At 37.5% G+C, this 27,018-nt stretch overlaps 1 protein-coding gene across 3 annotated transcripts in view; it reads right to left on the minus strand.

The window, feature by feature from the left end:
- FOCAD (focadhesin) overlaps positions 1–27,018 on the minus strand; it is a 387,127-nt gene that overhangs the window by 166,808 nt on the left and 193,301 nt on the right. For all 3 annotated transcript variants that reach the window (XM_039244410.1, XM_039244408.1, XM_039244409.1), the window contains exons 12-15: positions 8,535–8,639; positions 7,540–7,641; positions 6,894–7,024; positions 4,832–4,958 (exon numbers count right to left, since the gene is read on the minus strand). In XM_039244410.1, coding sequence (XP_039100341.1) covers positions 4,832–4,958; positions 6,894–7,024; positions 7,540–7,641; positions 8,535–8,639 — 465 coding nt within the window. The remainder of the gene's footprint in view (positions 1–4,831; positions 4,959–6,893; positions 7,025–7,539; positions 7,642–8,534; positions 8,640–27,018) is intronic.

Raw genomic sequence — 27,018 nt, forward strand, 5'->3', positions numbered from 1 at the left:
CCTGTTTCAGTCTGTGACTCCCTCTCTCTCTGACCCTCCCCTGCTCACGCTGTCTCTCTCTCTCTCTCCTAGAAATAAATAAAAAAAAAAAAAAACAAAAAAACAAAACATTGAAGGGGGGAAGAATATTGCTTCTCTGAGACATAACTGTGTTAAGTCAAAAAGAAGTAAGGAATTTAAGGCAAATCAGGGTGCCTGGGAGGCTCGGTCAGTTAAGTGTCCAACTCTTGATTTCTGCTCAGGGCATGATCTCACGATTTGTAGGATTGAGCCCCACATTGGGCTCCATGTTGACAGAGCCTGCTTGGGATTCTCTCTCTCTCCCTCTCTCCTTGCAGGCGCTCTCATTTACTCTCTCAAAATCAATAAAAATAAACTTGAAAAGAATATTAAGGCAAACAGACATGGTATGGGGCAAAAAGTGATGAGATGAGAAATCTGAATGGAAAAAATAAGGAAAAGATAATGCAAAAATATTAATTTTCCTTTGAAAATGGTAAACCATCTGCTTAAAGAAAGTACTTCTTTCAATGCTCATATATTTCAAAGGAAGGAAGCCTCAAAACAACAAGAGTTTTAGACTCAGAGCAACTCTTGGACCTACTTTCCTTCTCTTTCATTTATGAGCCATATGAACCTTGGAAAGTTACTCAAATTGCTAGAGCCACTGTTTCTTCAAAATAAAATTAACTCCCTGGGGTGCCTGGGTGGCTCAAGTCGGTAGAGCATCGGCTCTTGATTTCAGCTCTGTTCATGGTCCTGGGATTGAGCCCCCCATCTGACTCTGCACTGAGCTTGGAGCCTGCTTGAGATTCTCTCTGTCTCTTTCTCTCTCTCTGCCCCTCTCCCCTGCTCACTCTCTCTATTAAAAAAAAAAAAAAAAAAAAGAATCCTCACATCACAAAATGTCCAAATTCACATGAGGTACCAAAGAAATAGTAGCTGTAACTTTCACGGAGTCCAGCATACAAAAACAAACAAACAAAAACCACGTGTGAAGTCTTAAATCAACATACCAACAGTGTTAAGGAGAGAGTGCATTTCTTGTCCAGTTCCAAAATGGAAACTACATTCTTAATGTAATACGGTCAACCAAGATTCCTAGAATTTCCCCTTTCTAATTGTTGTTTAGTAAACAGCACAGAAGAACCTCAAACTGGAACCATGATCTTCACCTTGACAGGGCTGACATTTAGATTGGAATCCATCCTTTCACTCTCTCATTGGAGACCATGATACATGATTAAGCAGCAGTAACTGCAGGCTTAATCTCACCCTACAGGACAAATGAATTTCATGACTGTGACTCTAAAACTGAGGAGTTCCATTTCAACCTTTAGAAAAAGAGCTCTGCCTACTAGACAAAGGCAAGGAGAGGAAAGCCCAATGAAATCCGATTTGGGATGGTTTTCCAAATGAGGTACTTTCTAAAAGATAGGGTTATTCAATTTTAGTCTCTTTTCCCTATTGGTTTATAAAATTTCACTGTTTTAGGCTTTCTATATTCCTAATTATATTTGACAGTCAAGGATCTAAAAAGCAGTGGATAGACAAATTACTACCAAATGCTACTGGGAAATAGATTTAGAACGATGCTGACTATTTTCATTCTGGAAACTCTTGGCAACCATCAATGCTTCACACATGATATCAATTAGAAGACAGACTAAATGGCCTCACAGAATGCATGCAGGGAAAAAAAAAAGGAGAAAAAGGTTAGCCCAAAATTAGTAAATGTGGCCTGGCAAGAGGCACCAAGCTGAGTGTATTTTTGCAACTTTAACACACATCACGGGACATAACAGCAGCAGCGTCACACATAATGAACACATACACAAAAAGCTTGGAAAGGCTTAAACAAAACCTAAAGATATATATTGATATCATCAAGGCTCATCAAGTGGAAATTGATTATTTCTACTTATTTAAATGAACATAAAGCTATTCATTACCAAACATTTTTTAAAGAGTATTTCTATTGCCAAAGTTAACGGTGATGCAATAATTTTCAACAAATTTCACAACTTGGGACACTTGGACAGTCTATGAGGAAAAGATGGTAAATAACACTATTTACCTCTAGTAAGTATCAATAAAATAGTGGACCTATCCTCTAAAAAAGAAAGATGAAAAATAAGGGATAAGGTAGGGCACCTGGATGGCTTAGTTGGTTAAGTGTCCGACTCTTGATTTCAGCTCAACTCATGATCTCACGGTTCATGAGTTCCAGTCCTGTGTCAGGCTCCATGCTGGCAGTGTGGAACCTGTTTGGGGTTCTCTCTCTCTCTCTCTCTCTCTCTCTCTCTCTCTATCTATCTCTCTGCCCCTCTCCTGCTCTCTCCCTCTCACCAAATAAATAAGTAAACTTTAAAAAAAGAAAAAGAAGGGGTAAGAAAATAAGTATTCTCTTTTTGTTGTTTGTTTTTGAGTAAGAGAGAGGGAGAGAGTGGGAGAGGGGCACGGAGAGAGAGAGAGAGAGAGAGAGAGAGAGAATCCCAAGCAGGCACCACACTTTCAGCCCAAAGCCCAACTCGAGGCTTGAACTCACAAACCGTTGAGATCATGACATGACCCTAAATCAAGAGTTGGACACTTAACTTACTGAGCCACCCAGGCACCCCAGAAAGTAAGTATTCTTTATAATAAATGAAGTTAACTGATTGTGAATGTTACGTTATGATAATTATTACAGAAAAGATTAAAAGACGTTAGCATGTATTTGTTAGAAAGACTCTTTGGATTTCTTATTTCTTTTGTAACATGACAGTTGAAGTTTTTTCAAAGTGCATTTTTTATAAAAGTATCATAGGAGATTTGGATTTCATAACATGAAAAGAAACAGAAGGGGAAGGGGTGTCACAATGGAAAAGTGACATGCCTTTAACTGAGCAGAGGAAAAATATTAAGGAATCAAAATAAGACAAAGGTCTTGAGGTCTCCATTCCTCTGCAAGACAGTGGAATGTGAGACGCAAAGAAGCTGCTGTAGGCTGAACATTTGTATCCCCTCCAAAATTCATATCGTGAAATCATAATTCTCAAGGTGATAGTTTTAGGAGCTAGGAACTTTGGGGGATGACTAGGTCATGAGGGTAGAGCTTCATGCCTGGGATTGGTGTCCATATAAAGAGACTACGGAGAGCTGTCCTTCCCCTTCAGCATGTGAGGTTATAGCAAGAAGAAAGCTACCCCTGAAGATAGCTATCTATGAACCAAGAGGCAGGCCCTTACCAGACAGTGAATATACTAGCACCTGGATCTCAAACTTACCAGCCTCCAGACCATGAGAAATATATGTTTATTAATAAGCCACTCAGTTTCAGTTATTTGTGTTACAACAACCTGAATGGATTTAGATAGTATATAGTACTGTGTGTGTGTGTATATATATATATATAATATATATATTAGAGAAACGGAATGAGAAAAACTAGTGCCACACACGGAGTATTTCTTATGAGTTAATAAGCATCTAGAGACAACAGAACTGTTGAATGGGTGGAGAACACAATGGAATTACAGCCACAGTCAGACAAAATTACCGTTCGTTAGAGGGGAAAAGTTAATTTCGGAAAGGAGCTGATTTCTGCTTGGAAAAAATAACGAAACGGAAATACTCCAACAATGGCAACAGCGATCACCATTCCGAGGTAAAAGTATAGAATTCTCTCTTCTCTCAAAGCTTCTATTGACAACACATTTGAAAATAAGGTTTTGAATTATTTATTTTGAAAGTAATGTAATTATTAAAGGGATCCTTCCCAATTCCAGATGACTAACTGAAGCAATAAAAAACAAAAGTTCTTTGTTATGTATAAGTAGTCCCCTGCTGTCCTATGAAACCCGAAAGGACTTTGTCAACTACTGGGGACATGGTCTAAAAGCACTGCCCTCAGCACACAGTGGTTTCTAAATAGTGGCAATGTTCGCTCTCTGCTAAAATAAGTGTTTACTTGAAAGAAAATTAGTTTATTCCCCTACCAAAATCCTGAGTAAACCCTTCCCTCAAGAACTATTTTCCTCACTTATGAAATGATGTTATAATCCCTATATTGCAGAATTCATGAGGAACATAAATGGAAACTACTATGCCCAAGAACATGGCCATCTAAATACTCAATACAGTCGCTGCCTGTATTATTATATCATTATATTCATGATCGTATCAACTGTTAACTGCCATAAGCTTCACCTAGTCTCATTCACTAAAGTACTACGATTGTGTAAGTATGTTCACTGTGCAAAAACTTTGGTTAGGTGGATGAAGATTGACATAATTACCACATTTCTACAAAATGGTTAAGGATTCTCTCCGCTGTGTTCTGATTTGGGGAGTGATCTAAATCATTCAGAAAATGATTTAGAGACTCAAGTCTAACATCAATCCCAAACTGATCACTAGGAAAGAAACAATCCTTAGCCAGTCTTTAAGCCAACAATCATTATTGCTGGCTATAAATCTGCCACTGGCTTATGCCAATCTCTTCACCTCCTCTGCTTCTAAGCCTCTCTCATCGCAAAACTAAGGCACAAATATACTCAGGAGTTCTCCTAAGAGCCTAACTTTACCTTCTATGTTAACAAAAACAAATACAAATAAGGAATGGAAATAGAGTGGGTTTCCTTTAGCCCCTAGAGAATGTTCACACAACCAGATGTTTCCAGACTCCCCTCTAGAAAGGAGAAGGCCTTGCTTCACTTCCCAAACAAAACTCTCTGGGAGTGAATATTCTAACACTTAAATACTTGAATCTGAACTCACAGCCTTGGAACTGCTATGCCTCATAAAGTACTGTTGGCAAAATTATCCAAAGTGATTTTGGAAAGCCTACCTCAGCTTGGCAGAGGGCATGAAGACCTTGCAGCACCAAGGCGGCCGGAGTGGCTTGATCAGGTTTGGTGCACTCATTCAACACCTGGGAAATGGCTGCCAGCATATCTGCACCATGCTGATAGGGCCTGTGAGAAATGATCGTTTAGAGACCAGATTAAAGCAGAAGAGCATGTGACCACTCCCAGGACTTCTGCCTGAACAAAAAGCACCAGTGCTTCTCTTACCCTTGTGGCCCCCTAAATGCTGACCCTCCAGTATGAATGTAGGTTTTCTTCAAAGATTCGCATCGCCATCATTACTGCTGTAACCCGAGGCTCATTTACGATACAGAAATATTATCCAAAAAGGAGGACGCGTGCTAACATATTTTGTTCTTCCCTAAACTGTGAGACCTACTGTCTGAGTTGACACAAACTCAAGTCTATAATAATGGTGAAAAGAACTGACTTCCTCATTGAGATTATCAGTACAGATAGAGCTATTTCCTGCCTACTGGCTGCTCTGGTTATCAGCCACTGACTACAAAAGCAGGGATTGCCTCTCAGAAGATAATTTATTATGGTAGCAAAATTAAGGTGCTTGAACCTATCAGAATAAGGATGCCAATGATGATGATGATGATGATGACGATGATGATGATGATGATAAAAATGATATGAATTGTAACTAACCAAACACCTATCTCATGCCAGGCACTGTGCTAGATTCACTCACTCATGCTCCTTCTTACCATCTCCTCTCTATTCCACATGTAATGTGCTATCCTCCGAAGGATTTTAACCTCCCCAAGAAAGGTTCAGGTCCATCCTTGGCTTTCCTTATAAGCCTTGAATAATGTAATAGTTTTCTCTAATGAAATACCAATTGATGAAACTGCCTGGCTGGACTCTACAGTTCCACTGTCTGGCCCACAGATATCATTTTCCAAAACTGGAAAAATCTGGCGGATCTTGAGGAAGTAACTGAAAGGAACACTGAATAAATTATCAACAGACTCCGACCCGGTCTGATATTTAACCTCTGCTGAACCTCAACTTTACATGTGTAAAATTAAAATGTTGGCTAACGAGGCGCCTGGGTGGCTCACTCAGTTAAGCATTCGACTCTTGATTTTGGCTCAGGTCGTGATGCCATGGTTCATGAGTTTGAGCCCTACCTCAGGCTTCATACCGATGTTGTAGAGCCTGCTTGGAATTCTCTCTCTCTCCCTCTCCCTCTCTGCTCCTCCCTGCTTGCACTCTCTCTCTCTCTCAAAAAATAAACAAACCTAAAAATAAAAAAAGCAGCTAATAATTTCTTCATCTCTAAAATGTTTTCCATGCCAGAACCTCAAGAGAATCCAAACTCTTGGGTCTTGGGTTATATGTGTGTGACTTGTAGAGTGAGGTTATGTTTGGGTGGGCAAAAGACTAAAGCTTAGAAAAGAGGCAGAACTGCTGAGGTTTAGATCCATTCTGATCTGAGATTTATTTGAAACAGGAATCATCCATGTTACCACTTCAGGATTTAATCCATAATCTACAACAGCTGAGTCACTTTCCTAATAGCCTCACATCTTCCTATACTCTGGAGCATACATGGGGATTCAATATTAGGTCCCCCCTTGTAATAATTTCTATGTAATTAATTCTATGTAATGAGTCACAAATAAGGCCTTCCCTATTAAAACTCCTTATAACAATCAGGCATAACATAGGGAAAATTTAAGAAAGAACAGTTTGACTACAGTCCACTGCTTAGGTTTTAGAAACCTGCATACCAAAAAAAAAAAAAAAAGAAAACATATCAAATTTTTTATAATATTATTATCCAGAAAAGGACAGAAATTTCCTATAAATCTAGGTACAAGGCTAGATCTGAGATAAAAAGACATGCTTGCTTCTCAAAGTCATTATCCAGTATTACTAAGTTTCATAATCATAAAATTTGAGCTGAAAATTAACTTATTCTTACTCAAATACCCTCTGCCTCTCTTTCCTGGCTTCTTGCTCACAATAAAAAAATTTGGGTGCAAAATAATATATCATGACATACATTCCCAAGAGGTAAGTACATCTTACCTTTGCTTACATATGTCTCTGATTGATGCTGCTTTAGCGATCAGTTTTTCCCACTGGACTTCCTTGCCCACAGACAGCGAAGGCACGTCGGACATGGCCATGAAACGCTGCAGTTCAGGATATACACGATCCTAAGAAGGCAATTTCACAAAAAAAGGTAATTTCCCAACTTGAGTGGAATAATCATTTTACACATCATTTTTACCTCCAAATCTTGCATTTGCATCGCTAATTATAATGCATTTCTTCTAATCAGCAGAGAAGAATGCTTTTGTGATTGATGAGAATTTCTTACAGACCCGCATACTATTCATTTCCTAAGAAAAAGGTGGCTGAATCTCATCCTAATTACAAAGGCTCTAATCACTTATAATCATACTTCTATTACTTTTTCCATGCAGATGGAAAAATAAATTTCAGAATTAAGGAAGAAAGTTTATTTTCTCTTCTCAGTTTCTCTTTGAGAATCAGTCACAACTGACTGCATTACAGATCAAAAGCATCATGCCTCACCAAAATTTTGCAATGCAATCACTGATGCGACTCCTTAACATTGCTATATCAAAGCTTTGTCACACGTACTGAAAAACTAATTTGCTTCGGTGAAAGGAACATGTCTGATACACAAGTGTATATCAAAGCTTACCTGCTTTTCCCACAAAGATGTCAACAAGCGCAGAGTGACAGCTCTTAGTTGTGGAGTAGTTCCAAGGAGCTGGATCACTCGAAGAATTTGTCCTATACACACCTAGAGAAGATTGAGAAAATTTTGGTTTCACAAATGTAAATGCAGATAATCCTGAGGTTACCAAAAATAATGTGAAAACCCCTTGTTATAAAATAAAGACTGAAATGAACGTTAACCAAAATATTACCCATCTTTCTGAGAGGTGGGGTATAGTTTTAGGGAGGAGCTAGCTAGCAATCCTGGGGGCATAAAAACCTAATCTCAGATGACACCCAATGGGAAAACCTGGCTACTAAATGCTTTCAAAGAATTAATTCTTAAATATTATAATACTTTGGTCCCAACAAGGAAAATAGTGGTCATGGCAAAATGAAGGGCTCAAAATTTCATGATACCAAACAAAATTCAATGTATTATTCATGCGTCACTCTTTTTTTTTATTATTTATTTTTGAGAAACACAGAGAGAGTACAAGCAGTGGAGGGGAGGGGCAAAGAGAGAGAGAGAAGGGGAGAATCCCAAGCAGGCTCCACGGTGTCGGCGCAGAGCCGGACGACATAGGGCTTGAGCTCACAAAACTGTGAGATCATGGGGCTCCTGGGTGGCTCAGTTGGTTAAGTGTCTGACTCGGCTCAGGTTGTGATCTCACGGTTCGTAGGTTAGGTTCAAGCCCTGCGTCGGGCTCTGTGCTGACAGCTCAGAGCCTGGAGCCTGTTTCAGATTCTGTGTCTCCCTCTCTCTCTGACCCTCCCCTGCTCATGCTGTCTCTCTCTCTCTCTCTCCCTCTTAGAAATAAATAAAACATAAAAAAAAAATTAAAACAAAAAACAAAAAACTTTAAGATCATGACTTGAGCCAAAATCAAGAGTCAAATGCTTAACGGACTGAGCCACCCAGACACCCCTCATGCCTCACTCTCTTTTTGCCCCCAAGTAAACTGGTTAAATACAAACCTTGTGAACACCAAGTGTTGGCAAAGTATACAAGATATCATTATATAATACAGGCTCCAGTGGTCTTCCCAATTTGAACATCAAAACTGGAATCAGATTTGGTACCTAAAATGAATTTAAAAAACATATTCATTATGCCTTCTAAAATAAAACAATGTCCAAAGCAATCATTTTTTAGATTGTCTTCAAAAGAATAATGGCAATATGTATAAATTTGAAGACTTAAAAAATGATAGCTAGCCATTTTTCATTAATGCAATTTCACAGTACCACTTAATACTCCATTTATTTTGTAATTAGCTGCCAAAGAGCATCAAAAATGTTTTTCTTAAACAACTATGACAGTAACTCTCAGCAATACAAAAGTAGTTAAAATATATCCTGCCCCAAAGAAGTTTACAGTTCTAATGATGGTAATATTTTCCTAATAGACCTGCAGATTCCACATAATCCCCATGAAAATCCTAACTGACTTCTATGCCAAAATTGAAAAATGGATCCTAAAATTCATGTAGAAAAGCAAGGGATCCCAAACAGCCAAGACAATCTTGAAAAAGATTCAAGTTTGAGGACTCAAACTTCACAATTTCAAACTTACTACAAAGCTACAGTGATTAAGAATGTAGCACTGGCATAACAACAAGAAATACAGGTCAGTGAAACAGAACTCAGAGTCCAGGAATGGATCCTTACATTCATGCTCAGTGGATTTTTGAGAAATATTCCAAAAAACCTACAATGGAGAAGGAAGAGTTTCTTTGAAAAATGGTGCTGGATTTCAACAACTACACATCCACAACAAAAAAATGAATTTGGGCCCCTTCCTCACACAACACATAAAAATTAACTCAAAATAAATTTCAGACCTAAATGTCAGTGCTAACGCTACCAAACTCTTAAAGAAAATACAGTAGTAGGGGACGCATGGATGGCTCAGTGTGTTGAACGTACGACTTCAACTCACGTTATGATCTCTTGGTTCATGGGTTCCAGCCCCACATCGGGCTCTGGGCTGACAGCTCACAGCCTGGACACTGCTTCAGATTCTGTATTTCCCTCTCTTTCTGCCCCTTCCCCACTTGTTTTCTCTCTCTCTTTCAAAAATAAATAAATATTAAAAATTTAAAAAAGAAGAAAATATAGTAGTAAATCCTTGTGACTTTGGGTTAGGCAAAGCCTTCTTAGATAGGCCACCAAAAGCAAGTGCAAAGAAAGAACAAGAATACATTTCATCAACTTAAAAATATCTGTCCTTTGGAAGACATCACAAAGTGGGAAAAATTACAGAATGGGGAAAATTTTTACAAATCATCTATCTAATAAGATGTTTGTATCCAGAATATATAAAGAATTCTCCCAATTCAATAATAAAAGGACAAATAACCCAACTCCAAAAGAGCAAAGGATCCAAAGAAGATAAGCAAATGGCAATAAAGACAGGGTGACTCAGCCCATATTAGCCATGATATGATTGCAAATCAAAAGCAGAATGATATGCCACTTAACATCCAATAGGATCTATAATAAAAAAGACAATATTGGGGCACCTGGATGGTTCAGTCTGTTAAGCATCTGACTTCAGCTCAGGTCATGATTTGTGGCTCATGAGTTTGAGCCCCATGTTGGAAGCCTGCTTCAGATTCTGTGTCTCCCTCTCTCTCTGCCCCTCCCCTGCTCATGTGCTCTTTCTCTCTCAAAAATAAATTAAAAAAAATTTTTTTTAAAGACAATGTTAAATGTTGGCAATGATGTGGAGAAATGCAGACCATTATACACAGCTGGTAGGAACATCAAATGGTGAAGCCCCCTCAGAAAACAGACTGGCAGTTTATCAGACGGTTAAACAAAATTACCATATGATCTTGCAATTCTACTTCTAGGTAGATATCTACCCAAGAGAAATGAAAACATATCCACACAAAAAAAACCTGCACAGCAATGTTCAGAGCAACTTAATTCACAACAGCCAAACAGCAGAAACATCCCAAGTGTTCATCAACTGATGAATGGATGAATAAAATGTAGTATAGGGGCATCTGGGTGGCTCAGTTGGTTGAGCATCTGACTCTTGATTTCAGCTCAGGTCATGATACCATGGTCCTGGGATTTAGCCCTGTGTTGGGCTCCATGCTGAGAGTGGAGCCTGCTCAACATTTTCTTTCTTTCTCTCCCTCTGCCACTCTTCCCTGCTTGCACTGTATTAAAAAAAAAATGTAGTATAGCCCTACAAAAGAAATATTATTCAGCCATAAAAAGGAAAAGGAATCAACATGGATGAACTTTGAAAACATCATGGCAAGAAGCCAATCATAAAAGACTACATATTAAAGGATTCCATTTGTATGAAATCTCTAGAATATGCAAATCTATAGAGACAGAAAGTAATTGCATGAGATTGGAAAGGTGTAGAGGGAGATAAGGAGTGGTTGCTAATGGGTACAAGGTTTCTTTGGGGGATAATGAAACTGTTCTCAAATTATTTGTAAGTATGTTTGCACAACTCTGTGAAAATACTAAAAAATCACTGAATTGTACACTTTGCATGAATTATGCAGCATATATAGCACAAATCATGTGAATTATATCTCAATAAAGCTATTTTTAAAAATTCAATTCAAAACCAGTAAGTGAATGCTTACTATGAGGCTACCGACAGCACAATGTAGTACCAAAAAGAATTATTTTCCTCCCAGTGCATTTTAGTTTTGTTGTCCAGAATGTTAAATGTCCTCTATCTGCTATAATCTTAGAAAGCCTGTTTTTTCTAAGCTTAAGGAGAAACCTACTTTAATTCACTGTGAGGAAGAAAAATCCTCCAAACCCTACTAACCAAAAAGTAACAGTTGAATATTAATTCACTCATGAGCTTGACCATGATATACCATGGCGGCATTTGGAGCTGTACACATAAGGGCTACAGACTCACAGCCCATAGTCAGAATTGATGTTTTTAACAAGTGCTGGGGCCCTGTTAGAAGTTCCATTACTCTACCTCGAGCAGATGAAGGAAGACAAATTTTTGAATTGGCTTCTTATTCTCTATTTTAATTAAAAACAAAAGGTTATCTTAGATTGCATTACACAAGTCTCAATTACCCCTTCCAGTAAGATTTCTACCAAGACAGTTTGACAGATTCTTAGTTCTGGGAAGGCAATCAGTACATTTAGTGACATTTTATAAAATAGTGTATTTAGCCATATGGCTTTTAAACAACTGGTTTAATTATATTGTCAGAAAAGAAATAAAGTACTTGATTTATGTTTAAGAGTACAGTTTTGTTAGTTTTTTATTTTTATGAGCAGCAGACTTAACAAGTATGTATGGGTGTTTATTTTTTTCTTAGTTCAGGAATGAAAGAAACCTACGTGAGAAACTTTTACTGTAAATAATCTTAAACTTGTGCCTTAAACAGTTCTGAGGCTATTACAGCCCAAATTATATCCTCAAAAGTAAATGGGAAAAACACAATAAGTGTTATTTCATTAGGAAAACAGATACAGATATAGATGTGTGGAAAATATTTTTTGGCATAAAGTTATGTGCCACTATTTTCCAAAGAAATAACATACGTGTATTAATAGATTTACTTGAGATGTAATTATGAGCTCTTGATTCCTCTACTCTTGAGCATTCTACTCTCTGCAAGCAGAAAAGAGAATGAATGCTCCGAGTTTAAATTTAAAGCAAGCTGCGGGGTGAGGGGTGGTGGCACCTGGGTGGCTCAGTCAGTTAAACATCTGACTTTGGCTCAGGTCATGAACTCACGGTTCGTGAGTTTGAGTCTCACATCAGGTTCTAGGCTAATAGCTCAGAGCCTGGAGCCTGCTTTGGATTCTGTGTCTCCCTCACTTTCTGCCTCTCCCCCACTCACGTTCTGTCTCTCTTTGTCTCTCAAAAATAAATAAACATTACAAAAATTTTTTTAATAAATAAAGTAAGCTTGAAAGTGTCCTCTAATTCACGGTCTCAAGATCTTCTAGTTTCAGAAAACTCTAAGCTTTTGCTTCCCTTCTTCAGAATTAAAGTCACTGATGAACAGCTGATTTAGAATGATGGGGTTATTTAAGGAGCCCCCATATGACTATTAGCAGATTCCTCAACAGAAATCTGATAGGCAGGAAGGGGATGTAGGATAATATATTCCAAGTGCTGAAAGAAAAAAAACGAAACAAAACAGAGAACTAGGAATACTATATCCAGCAAAACTTTCCTTCAAAAACAAAAAAGAAATAAAAACGTTTTCAAATAAACAAAAGCTGAGGAAATTCACCCATCAGACCTGACTTTCAAGAAATGCTAAAGGTAGTCCTTCAAGTAGAAACTCAAGTAGAAATTAAAGGACCCTACACAGCAACACAAAAAGGGTATGAATGTTTAAGGTCACTGGTAAAGGTAAATAAATAGAATATAAAATGCTATAATACTATAATGACACTGCATAAATCACTTTTAATTCTGGTATAGGAGCTAAAAGACGAATGCATAAATAACTATAACTATAAAAATATGTTAATGGATACACAATATAAAAAGATGTAATTTGTGACAACAATAACAAAGCGTGGGAAGAAATAAAAAAGTAGAGTTTCTGTATCCAACTGAAGTATGTTGTTACCAGCTTATAATACACCATTACAGCTATGTTTTCTATAAGCCCCATGCTAGCCACAAAGAAAATACCTATAGAAAACACACAAAAGACAATGAGTAAGGAATCAAAGCACATCACTACAAAAATGCTCACTTTCTTTCTCTCTTTCTCTCTCTCTAAACAATCCAAGAAGGAAATTAAGAAAATAATCGCATTTACAATAGCATCAAAAAAATAAAACACTTAGGAATAAATTTAGCAAAATGAAAGACATATATACTGAAAACTACAAAGCATTGGTTAAGTTAAAAGATGACACAAATAAGTGCAAAAACATCTTGTATTTATAGACTGAAAGAATTAATATTGTTACAATGTATGTAATGCCCATAGCAATCAATCTATGGATTCAGTGTAATCCCTATCAAAATCCCAAGGGCATTTTTTTGCACAACAGAAAAAACAATCCTAAAAATCAATGGACCCTGAATAACAAAAACAATCTTGAGAAAGAAAAAACAAAACTGGGTGCCTTGCACTTCCCAATCTCAACACATATTACAAAGCTACAGTCATCAAAACAGGGTGACATTAGCACAAGGACAAACAGGCCAATGGAACAGAAGACAGAGCCCAGAAATAAATTCATTCATATATGGCCAATTAATTTATTACAAAGGAGCCAAGAGAACACAATGGAGAAAGGACAGTTTCTAGAATAAACGGTATGGGGACAACCGAATATCTGCATGAAAAAGGACACTGCGAGGTGCCTGGGGTTAAGCATCCGACTTCAGCTGAGGGCATGATCTCACAGTCCTGGGTTTGAGCCCCACGTTGGGCTCCGTGCTGACAGCTAGCTCAGAGCCTGGAGCCTGTCTTTGGATTCTGTGTCTCCCTCTCTCTCTCTGACGCTCCCCTGCTCATGCTGTCTCTCTCTCTCTAAAACATAAAACATTAAAAAAAAAAAAAAAAAAGGACACTGGATCCTTATCTTCACACCATACACAAAAATCAACTCAAGATGAATTAAAGACTGAAATAGAAGACCTGAAATTATAAAATTCCTAGAAGAAAACATAGGGGGAAAACTTTATAATGCTGGTCTTGGCAATGATTTCTTGTATAGGACCCTGAAAGTACAGGCAACAAAGGCAAAAACAGACAAGCGGGCCTAGGAAACAATCAACATAGTAAAAAAAAAAAAAAAAAAAGCCACCTCCAGAATGGTAGAAAATACTTATAAACTCCATATCTGATAAGGGGTTAATATCCAAAATATATGAGGAATGACAAAACAAGCAAATAAATAACCCAATTAAAAACTGAGCAAAGTTGTTGAATAGATATTTTTTCCAAAGAAGGCATACAAATGGCCACAGGTATATGGAAAGATGCTCAACATGACGCAAGGTCAGAGAAATTCAAATCAAAACCACGATGAGCTACCCCCTCAAACCTGTTAGGACAGGCATTATCAATAAAATAGAAGATGCACGTTGCTGAGGGTATAGAAAAACAGGAACCCTCATGCATTATTGGTGGAATGAAAAATGGTGTAGCCACTACAAAAAAACAGGATGGAGGTTCCTCAAAAAATTAAAAATAAAACTTACATATGATCCATCCATTACACTCCTGGGAATTTCAAACTCACTACTAGTCTCTTTTAAAATATAGTGACAGGGGGCTCCTGGGTGGCTTAGTTGGTTGAGCATCCAACATCGGCTCACATCATGATCTCCCAGTTTGTGGGTTCAAGCCTCACATCAGGCTCGCTGCTGTCAGCGTGGAGCCTGCTTCAGATCTTCTGCCCCTCCCCTCTCTGCCTCTTCTCCACTCACACTCTCTCTCCAAAATAAACATACATTAAAACATAAATAATATATACTGACAAAATACTATTAACTGCACAGTTGCAGCTAGGTATTCTAAAACAATGGTCTTTCTATCGAAACACAAACTTTTCTCTAATATTTTATAGACTATGAAGAGACTAATTGTGGGGCGCCTGGGTGGCTCAGTCGGTTTAGTGTCCAACTTCTGGTCAAGTTGTGATCTCACAGTTCGTGAGTTTGAGCCGTATGTTGGGCTCTGTGCTGACAGCTCAGAGCCTGGAGCCTTCTTCAGATTCTGTGTCTCCCTTTCTCTCTCTCTCTCTGCCTCTCCCCAACTAATTCTCATTCTCTCTCTTTCTCTCAAAAATAAACAAACTTTTAAAAAAAAAGTCTAATTGCTTGACTTGCTTTATTTGACACTCATTTGTATTTATAATGAAACATGCACAGGGATTTTTTTTTAATATTTCAAAGAACTGCAGTATTTCAAAAGAATTAAAATCAGGCCCTGGAAGAGGTATTTACACTCCCATGTTGACTGCAGTATTCACAATAGTTAAGAGGTAGAAACAACCTAAATATCCATCAACAGATGAAAAGGTAAAGAAAACATGCTACATACATACAATGAAGTATGTACCTTCAGCCTTAAAAGAAAGGAAATCCTGTCACATGCTACAGCATGGATGAAATCTTGAGGATATTATCTTATGTGAAACAAGCCAATCACAGACAGACAATGGATACTGCATGATCCACATTTATATCAGGTATCCAAAGTAGGCAGTCTTTCAAGATGAAAGTAGAATAGTGATTGTTGGGGCTGGGGAGAGGGGGAAATAGGGAGTTGCTATTTAATGGGCATAGAGATTCAGTGTCTTACAAGATGAAAATCTGTACATGGTACTGAACTATACACCCAACAATTTGATAAAGAAGTATACTTCATGTTATCTGTTTATTTACACCCCATTTCAGGGGTGCCTGGATGGCTCAGTCATTTAAGTGTCCGACTTTGGCTCAGGTCATGATCTCACGGTTTGTGAGTTCGAGCCCTGTGTGGGGATCTGTGCTGACAGCTCAGTCTGGAGCCTGCTTTGGAATCTGTGTCTCCCTTTCTCTCTGCCCCTCCCCCACTCATGCTCTGTCTCTCAAAAAATACATAAATATTAAATATTAAAAAATTTTTTTTCAAAGAATCAATCAAGTGGTTGCTTTTTTCTTTTAAGAGTCAGAAGAGTCTTTGTCAAGTTCATTTAGTTAAACAACTTTTATTTTGTAGATGATGGAAGTGAGGCCCAGAGAGATCCAGTTAGTTGGAGTCTGCACCTCAGTTTACCCCTCCATTCTACTTGGCAGAGTGAAAGCAATCAGAGATTCCAGGCCATCTCTAACAAAATAAAGAGCTATCAGTAAGACTTCTGCCTGTAATTAGAGAAAACATACAGGAAAAAAACAAGCAGGAGAGACATAAACCAGCATCTCCGTGGAGTCAATCATATAAGGAACAGAATATAAAAATTTAACTCTTGATGCCATGAAAAACATGCATGTTGGTAACACTGTATGAGGGTACACAGAAAGCAGAGGTCTTTCAGACAGTTCTAGCATGAAATCATGAGTAGCGCTAGCTGCTTATAAATTAGAGATAATAAAAAGTACTTTGTTATTCATCCTAGTCATCAGACAGGGGAATATATAATTAACGTTCACAACTATCCCTCTTTTTAAAGGGACTGAGATAGCCCATACTTTATTACTATGTAAAAGATAAGAGTAATAAGTTAATATCAACAGAAATAAAGATACCAGTGAAAAGAAATAATTTAGGACATGGTCATCTAATGGAAGAGGCAAAAATCCAAAGCAGTATCGGTTTTCTTCAACTTTTCAGACTTAGATTTTACAAAATTGGACCAGAGCTACACACGTACATTCCTAGTTCATATTTTATTTATACCCTTAGATTAGATAAATGCTGAACCATCTTTGGATAAGATTTTGTCCTGCGAAAAAATGGAAGTAAATGCCATCTGCACAGCATACTTGCCATTTATAAAACAGTGGGAAGAAAACAGTATGTGTTAAGTTAAAATAAAAAAATACGTTTTTATACAACAAAGAATGGACTTGAACAGTACATACAAACAGAAGCAAAAATGCATTCCTTAATAATTTTAACACTGAACTTTAAGAACTTATTTATCCTACAAAAAAGGACATAATATACTATTATTCCTTTGAACATTAGCTAATTTCACTTTCCTCACTTACTTGACATAACTACTTATGGTTTCTGCCTATTATTTAAGTAATACATTGGAAAGAAGTCCATTGACCAAGTGCTGAAAAGCTAATCATTTCTTTCACTTACAAGGAAACTGCAGGCATATGCAGCAACATCAAAGAAATGTAAGCAGTACAATTTTATTTTCTGTGGCTCAAATTATATCATAACATAGTTAAATAAGTGGTTTAGGGTCTTGAAATTTAAACTTTGAGAGGCAAGTAAGGTCAAGGGAAGAAAGAGCTCTAGAATAATGAAGGCTCGTACCATATAATCTTCTATTTGCTATTCATTCTAGCCTTATTCCAGTCCAGCCTGAACCTCTGATCTACAGGGACTCCTCTAAGACTAGCAGCTAACATCTACTCAACAGTCACTATGAACATGGTCCTAAATACTTATAGAAAATCACTATTATCACCTTGTTTTAAACGGGAAAAGTGAAGCTCATAAAGGAGAAATAATTTGTCCTAGCTAAAGAGCTGGTACATACTGGAGTTAGGAGTGGACCAAAGCAATTGAACCCCAAAGCCCATGTACTTGGCACTCCGCCCTGCCTATAGGACAGGGATGACATCTTCTTTACTTTCATCTCTCTGGTTCCCAGGGGAACATAAACGCTTTCAGAATGTATAAACTACTGCTGATTTCTTTGCTCTGATTCCATTCAGCAAGATGGATCTTGTAATAATGTTACAGGTATTTGGTAATTAAAAACATTACCACTTGGGGGGGTGCCTGGGTGGCTCAGTCGGTTAAGCGTCCAACTTTGGCTCATGTCATGATCTCATGGTTCGTGAGTTCGAGCCCCGCATCAGGTGTTGTGTTGACACCATGGAGCCTGGAGCCCACTCTGAGTTCTGTGTCTGTCTCTCTCTGCCCCTCCCCCGCTCCTGCTCACACTGTCTCTCACTCTCTCAAAAATAAACAAACATTTAAAAAATAAAAAAAAAAAAAACATACCACTTGCAAAGAAAAGTCCTTAAGGACAGTACTCTGACCAAATTAACATGCAATTAAAAAATTCATCTACTAGGTAAAGTTACCAGGATACCAAAATGTTACCAAGACATCCATCAGAATTTGAGGTAAGAAGTTCCAAGTATATAGAAAACCAGGTCCACAACACAGGAGCTCCACATATGGAAAAACAGGAGAAACATCACTACACTAGAATAAGATAAAGTCAAGTATCAAATCACTTGAGGAGTTTAAAACCTTGGAAGAGGGGCACCTGGGTGGCTCAGTCAATTAAGCATCCAACTTCAGCTCAGGTCATGATCTCACAGTTTGTGGGTTCGAGCCCCGTGTCAGGCTCTGTGCTGACAGCTCAGAGCCTGGAGCCTGCTTCGGATTCTGTGTCTCCCTCTCTCTCTGTCTCTTCTCCGCTCACACTCTGTCTCTCTCAAAAATAAATAAACATTAAAAATTAAAAAAAAAAAAAAACAAACCTTGGAAGAAAAGAACCATGATCTTTCTCTACCTGAACTTCATTTCCAGGTTAGTCTCCTTAGCCATCTGAAGCTTCATTACGTCTCAGAGTCAGAGGCAACTTATATTTTTAGAAAAATAATATAAGAAACCTTAAATTATAAAGTAATGATAAGCCACATAATTAATATGCAACCACCAGTGGTTAAAAGTATAGCCAACATTAATTTTTTCGATTGCTAACATTTTGATACTTGCTATAAATGATAAGTATGATGACTGAATTCCTGTAAGCATAAAATATCCTCCCTGCACAAAAGTAGGTTTTACATTTCTATCACAATGACATTTAAATCTTTAGTGGTCAGACTGGTCGAACACAAGTTAAAAGTCAATGTCCTATAAGTATAATGTGTGTATTTTTCCTTCCAATTAGGTGCAGTCAATTTCTACTACTGTATCTGTCACTGGCAATGTGTTTGACATCTCAGTCTGGATGCCCTCCAATAGTGGGATATAATTAAATATAGCTCAGCTAGGTAACCAATTATGTAATAAAAATAGAGCCGATGTTTTTGAATGTATTAGAAAAGTAAACTGCTCAAAAAATCCAAAGTGATGACAGTCAGGTCAATTTATTGGAACATGAAAAACTATGCCAGGCTGACAATGGTAAATGTGAAGGCAATCCATTCTACATTTGAGAAAAAAAAGATGAAATGGCCACCATGAGTTGGCTGAATACAAAGTATGACTCCAATCTTCACTCTTTTTTCAATGACAGAAGAAATCCTTTGAAGATTAAGTAAGTGGCAAATATCTTAATACTATGAATTTTATAAGGTCCTAATTCGGTCTCAAATAAAAGACTGACCATTAAATAGGGTCTACGTGAATAATAGTAAACAAATGACCTTATTAGGATGCTATATTGGCCAAGAAGATTAACACCCAGGATGAAGTGAAATTAATGAAAGAAGCCAGTAACATAAAAAAGGATTGATCTAAATTTCTTGCAAGTGAATAAGAAGACTGATTCCACTGCTTGGAGTAGATGGTGTACCATTAAGGAGTGAAAGAAAACAGACTTAGCAAACTCCTATTGTACAGGATCCCTGCATCAAGGAAAATCATTAGACTACAAAGATAAAATGAATGTTAGTAAGCAGACACTGACAGTGACATTCATGATAGAAGCAGACAGTGCAAAACAATAGGAAAAAGATTAATCCATGAGTGGTATTAGAAAAACTAGTTAATGAAGAGTAAGAATCTTAACACATTTCCATGCAAGTAAAAAGTTCCAGATGAATTCAAGAATTTAAATCAATGAGAAATATCTTTTAAGAAACTAGAATGGTTAAGTGAATATTTATATGTTCTCTAGAAAGGAAAGAGCTCAGGAAGTGTTAAAACAGTAAGCGACTACGTAAAGATGGATACAATTTAAGAAAAAGAGGGGCACCTGGGTGGCTCAGTCAGTTAAGCATCTGACTTTGGCTCAGGTCATGATCTCACAGTTCATGTGTTCGAGCCCTATGTCGGGCTCTCTGCTGACAGCTAGCTCAGAGCCTGGAGCCTGCTTCAGAATCTGTATCTCCTTTCTCTGACCCTCCCCTGCTTTTTCTCTCTTTCTCTCTCTCTCAGAAATAAACAAAAACATTTTTAAAAATTTTAAAAGAAAAAGAATATTCAAAAAATGTCAAAAATCTGTTGAATTTAAAGGTTTGTTAGCACAACAAAATATTCAGTAACAGTTGAGAGATAAAGATAAGAAATTCTCTCAAAGTAGAGTAAAAACGTAAAGGGAAGGAAAGAGGAAAAGAAAGAGAATAAAATTTTAAGATCAGTATAAGAATTCAGGGTCCAAATAAGAGAATTTCCAGAAAGAAAAAAGGTGGGCAGAAGGTAAAAGTAATGGAAATATATTTAAAAAAATTTCCCAGAACTCAAGGAACTGAGTTTCCAGATTCAAAAGAGTTACCAATTATCCAACACAACAGATGAAAAGGGAAAGAGGCCAAAAGTCCACTGAATGATGAATGGGTAAAGATGTGGTATACATACATAATGGAATATTCCTCAGCCATAATAAAGAGAATGAAAACTTGCCACTTGCAATTACGTGGATGGAGCCTGAGTATATTATGCTAAGTGAAATAAGTCAGTCAAAGAAAGACAAATAGCATATGATTTCACTCATATGTGGGATTTAAGAAACAAAACTGATGAACCCGGGGTGGGGGGCACTATAGGAAAGAGAGGTAAACCAGGAAACAGACTCTTAACTGTAGAGAACAAACTGAGAGTTACTGGAGGGGAGGTGGGTGGAGAGATGGGCTAAATGGGTGATGGGTGATGGGTATTAAGCAGGGCATTTGCTGGAATGAGTACTGGGTGTTGTATGTAAGTGATGAATCACTAAATTCTACACCTGAAACTAATATTACACTGTATGTTAAATGGAATTTAAAAACTTGAAAAAAAAAAAAAGAAATATATTGACATCAAGGCACATCATCATGAAATTTCAGAGCACCAGGGACAAAGAGAAGATTGTAAAGGCTTCCTAGCAGGAAAAATAAAAACAAACACTAGGTTCACATAAACATATACTAAGAAATTCAGTAATCAGAATAACTTTGAATTTTTCCACCCCAACACTGCAAGCTATGTAAACAATGGAAAAGAACAAATAAGATTGGGGTGGGGGGAATGATTTCAGTCCAGAATTCCACATTTAAGCCAAACTAACCCAATACCTGCCACACAGTAAAGCACTAATAGTTAGCTATTACACACACACGAACACACACACACATGATTATCAACTAATTACTTGGTATTCTAAGGAATGTGAGCTCTCTCTTAAAATAAATAAATAAAATTTAAAAATACATATAAAAAAAGTAGGGGGCTCAGGTCACAATCTCAAAGTTCAGGAGATCGAGCCTCATGCCGGCCTGCACACTGCCAGTGCAGAGCCTGCTTGGGATTCTCTCTCTGTCTCTCTCCCTCTCTAACCCTCCTTTCTCTCTCAAAATGAGTAAGTAAAAGTAAAAAAAATACATATGAAAGACTACAAAAATTCTTAAGATACAGATTCCTTTCCCACAAAGTAAAGGCAAAACACATAAAGAGAATAAAACAAATCTAGCACTAAAATAACTCTAAAACCCACTATTAGCTTTTAAAACTAAAAATAAGATCTAGGGATGCCTGGGTGGCTCAGTTGGTTGAGCGTCTGACTCTTGATTTCACTTCAGGTCATGATCTCACAGTTCATGAGTTCAAGCCTCACATTTCGCTCTGTGCTGGCAGCACAAAGCCTGCTTGGGATTTTCTGTCCCTCCCTCTCTCTGCCCCTCCCCCACTCGTTCTCGTTCTCTCTCTCTCCCCCCTCCCTCTCTCAAAAATAAACATTTAAAAAAACTAAAAATAAGATCCTATTTTCACACACTGAAGTTTAAATATTTTAAATTATAAAATTTAATGTAAAAATACAGTGAAACAGACATGTAACTCCTCATGTAATTCTGGAGGAGTAAAATGTGATACAATGTTCCTAAAATGAAAATTTTCAAACTTCATTTAAGAAGTTCAGCTCCATGGGGTGTCTGTGTGGCTCAGTCAGTTGGGCGTTGGACTTTTGCCCATGTCATGATCTCACGATTTGTGAGTTCGAGCCCTGCGTCAGGCTCTGTGCTGACAGCTTGGAGCCTGGAGCCTGCTTTGGATTCTGCGTATGCCTCTCTCTCTGCCCTTCCACCACTCACTCACTCTCTTTCTCTCTCTCTCTCAAAAATAAATTAACATTTAAAAAAATTTTTTTAAGTTCATCTCTGATCTAAGATTTACTTCAAAATCACATTATAGAGTTCAGGACTGTGGAGAAGAAGGTATAGAAGATACAGCTCAACTATGCAATAAGTGTTGAGATTAAGGAATGTGTATGTCAAGTTCATTCTCTCCACTTTTGAATGTAAAGTTTTTCATAACAGAAGGTTAAAATTTTCCTAACCTTGTATTCTCTCTATATAAATATATTTTTTAAACAAATGAGAAGTTCAATAATATTTACTTCCCCAGATATGTATAAATATACATATGACAGCATGTGTTATTTTTATGTTAGAGTAAATAAACTATTAAAAGAAAACATAAAGTTCCCTATTAAAAACCACCAATACAGTGTCCAATATACATGTGCAACATGTTGCAGGAAAAAAAATACTATAAATAGGGTTTCTTGTTATAACTACAAAAAAACCCAAAAAACAAAAAAAGGTGGGGCAAAGAGAAACAAAATTCTGTGTTCCTGCCTAACTGAAAAACTGAAGAAAGAAAACAGATATCTTGAAATATTTAAAGGGCTAACATATAAATGACAAACCAGATTTGTTTGATGTAATCCTGAGGCCCATATCAAAAGGCATATTTGGGTTTAATAAGGAAAAGGATGTTTTTTTAATTTTTAAAGAACAGAGTGGTCCATCCCACGAGGAACTAAGTTTTCTTTAACTAAAGGTACTTAATAAGAGAATGATAATCCCTACTTAGAAAATGTTTAATTATGTATTTAAATATCAAAAAGAAGAGTAGGAGAGAAAATTGTAACAATTGATTTGGGACCTACTACTTAAAAAATAAATCGTAATCCAGATTAATCAAAATTGAAGTAAATATTTATGCACCAAAGAGTTAACACAGCAGGCTTGAGATGGTCATCCTTAAAAGATCTCATTGCCAAGTTAGCCTTTGGGTGGGATCCTGGAAGATGGGGTTTCTAAGGGTTGCTACCATTCTTTACTGCTATGGCTGTGACTCAACTATCTGCACAAACACATGTACAAAACATGGTCCCTAAACTGACCAGCCCCCAGAAAACCCTTGGGTACAGTCTCTAATGAGTTTCCCTCCTAGACAATGCTTTATGCATGTTGTCTCAGTTCAGGGCTGTAGGCATGAAGTGCATCCTGGGTGAGTCCCCTGGGCAAGAACTCTTAGAAGCCTGCTCCTAGTTTCCCCTGAACTTCACCCAATGATTCTTTTCCCTTACTCATTTTGCTTTTAGCCTTTTGTTGTAGGAATTCATAGTCATGACTAGTAATTCATAGTCATGGTTGCAACTATATCTTGAGTTCTGTGGGTCCTTCTAGCAAATCACTGAACCTGGGTGTAGCTGGAGACCCCTGACCCAGAATCATCTTATATTTTGTTTTAAAAACAAAAACAAAACAGGCAATTAAAAAATGTTATGTAGATTTTTAAAAAGAACTTCTAGAGTATTTCTAATATCAACGGTAACAGTAAACTTTCCTACGAGCTATATGCCTAATAACCAGAAATACTGAAGGCCAGCTCCACAATGGGTGTGGTGTCAGGCTTTAAGGATACATCTAAGAAAAGTCAGCCCCTGCTCTCCTGGAGCTCACAGTCTACTTAGGAAACTAACAGAATCAAGGATGACAAAATCATCCTTGACTGAATAAGCCTAACTCAACTTTGAAGATTCGGGGTATCGAAAATAGTTTCTATAGACAGAAGTTAAGATATAAGAACAAGAAAACAATTCAAAACAGTCTTAAGTGCAAAATACTAACCATGACTGCTGTTCATTTTCAGAGGAAGGGTGAGATTCTAGAGTTGGGCTGCCTGATACATTAACCACTAGCCACATGTGGCTATTTTTTCTTTAATGACTATTTCTGAAAAAGAGAAAGCATAAGTGGGGAAGGGAAGCAGAGGGACAGAAAGAGAGAATCCCAAGCAGGCTCTTCCCTGTAAGCACAGAGCCCAATGAGGGGCTTGAACTCACAAACCATGAGATCATGACCTGATCCAAAACCAAGAGTCGGATGCTCAACCGACCAAGCCACCCAGGCACCCCACATGTGGCTATTTAAACTTGAATTTAAACTAATTAAAATTAAGTAAAACTAAAACTCCAGTTCCTCAGTCACACTAGCCAAATTTCAAGCATTCAATAGTCACCTCTGGCTAGTGGCACAAATTATAGAACATTTCAGAAAGTTCTACTGAGCAAGGCTGTTTTAAAAGGCTGAAGGTGCCCAAGAATGCCTAAGACGATTACTACACATTATCTGTAATGGCGACAAAAACAAAACGGGACAACTTAAACATCTGGCGATGGGGAAACAGCTACAGGTGTTAAGCTGTCGCTAAACTGTGGAACATATCAGCATCCTTCAAAAATCATAAAGTAGAGCTGCAAACTATCATGGAGAAATGGCTCTTTCATACTGGTGGGAGAAAAAGACAAACTGCAAAGGAACATATATAAAACATCATGCTTTTGTGTGTGTATATTTAGGGGAAGAGGTAGCATTAAGAGAAATGTTTGCTTATGACTATAATATACGCTCCATGTTGTCTGGATATTTTACATATGACTATTACACACTGTAAGAATATTGCTTCAGTAAAATAAAAGGGTATTTTACCAAAATCATTTTCAGCGATGCTTCCAGATGTGATAGAACTGCACTGGATGGTCAATGAGCAGAAGATACAGGACTAGTAAAAAGGAAGAAGTGGGTAAGGTGGCAGTAAGACCCCGTAAAGGCTCATTGGAGGAAGGAGACTGAGGGCAGACTTCCTGCCCAAAAAAGACCCCAAGAGGCACCTGGATGGATCAGCGGTTAAGCGTCCAACTCTTTATTTCAGCTCAGGTCATGGTCCTGGGATACAGCCCCACGTCCAGATCCACTCTTGAGTATACAGCGTGGTTAAGATTCTCTCTCCCTCTCTCTGTCTCTCTGCTCCACCCTCACTCTTGCATGCATGCTCTCTCTCTCTCTCTCTCTCGAAAAAGAAAAAAAAAAGGCTACTTGACATTCCATAACCCTCTTAGTACCCCCCCCTTAAAATCTCATTTTAAGAATTATTGTTCTTGATTATTTTAGGTTTCTAACCCACTGCAGAAACTGTGGAGCTATTTTTAGCCAAGCAAAACTAATGAGAACAGTATTTCTAAATACATATTTATACTTCTAGCAAATAAATGAGCATTGGGATTTTTAGTGCCTCTATGCCATTCAACAGAGTAGCCACTAATCACGTGCAGCGATTGAGCATTTAAAATGGTGTAGGCTAAATTAAGATGTGTTGTAAGGCAAAAATACACACCAGATTTGGAAGGCTTACAAAAAATGTATATCCATAAAATTTTATGTTGACTATATATTAAAATAATTCTTCAGATATATTGAGTTAAATATGTTTTTAAAAGTAATTTCATCAGGGCGCCTAGGTGGCTCAATTGGGTAAGCATCCAACTTCAGTTCAGGTCATGATCTCACAGTTCGGGAGTCCGAGTCTCCCCGTCAGGCTCTGTGCTGGCAGCACAGAGCCTGGAGCCTGTTTCGGATTCTGTGTCTCCCTCTCTCTCTGCCCCTCCTCCACTCACGTTCGTGCTCTCTTTCAAAAAAAAAAAAAAAAACATTAAAAAAAATAAAAGTAAATTAATTTTATCTATTTATTTTCATTTTTTTAATGTATCTACCAGAAAATTTAAACTTATATATGTGGTTCATGTTATATTTCTATTGACCAGCACTATTGTTTATTCCCTTAATGCACCTAAATATAGTTCCCCCTCCACACACACACACACACACACACACACACAGAAAACAGATAATGGCTCTCTTTTGATGTACTTGGGGAATAAAGTATAACAGTAAGCCCCAGAGGGGCAAAGAATGTATCTATTTGTTAAACAGCCTAGCACTGTTCCTTGAATATAAGGCAGTAGGTAAATAATTATGAAATGCATAAAAAGGATTATAAAAATCAACCAGAAACTATACTCTGCATTATCTCATTTAATCTATGGATGAATTTGATGAGGTGGGTTCTTCTACTCTTCTTATATATAAAAAAAATTTTTTTTTTAAGTTTACTTACTTCATTTTGAGAGAGAGAGAGTGAGTGGGGGAAAGGCACAGAGAGAATCCAAAGCAGGTTCCACATTGTCTGGGCAGAGGCTGATTGGCAGGGATGGGGTGGGGGGGTTCGAATTCATGAAACACGAGATCACGCTGTGAGCTAAAACCAAGAATCAGATGCATAACCAACTGAGCCACCCAGGCACCCTGTAATATTCTTATTTTAAAGATGAGAAAACACAGAATTATAACAGAATCTCTAGGATGCTTTGCAATATTACAAGAAATGAAACAATTCCATTCAGATGGTCTATACAGGGGGTTTATACATTTTTAAGTAAAAAATATATATCGAATGCCTTCTGTCACACAGTATTGTACTAGGTGCTGTGACATTAGAAGGAATCATAGGTTAATACAAGCAAA

This window comes from Hyaena hyaena, unplaced genomic scaffold, assembly GCF_003009895.1.
Source record: "Hyaena hyaena isolate Hyena2069 unplaced genomic scaffold, ASM300989v1 scaffold_240, whole genome shotgun sequence".
NCBI classification, from domain to species: Eukaryota; Metazoa; Chordata; class Mammalia; order Carnivora; family Hyaenidae; genus Hyaena; species Hyaena hyaena.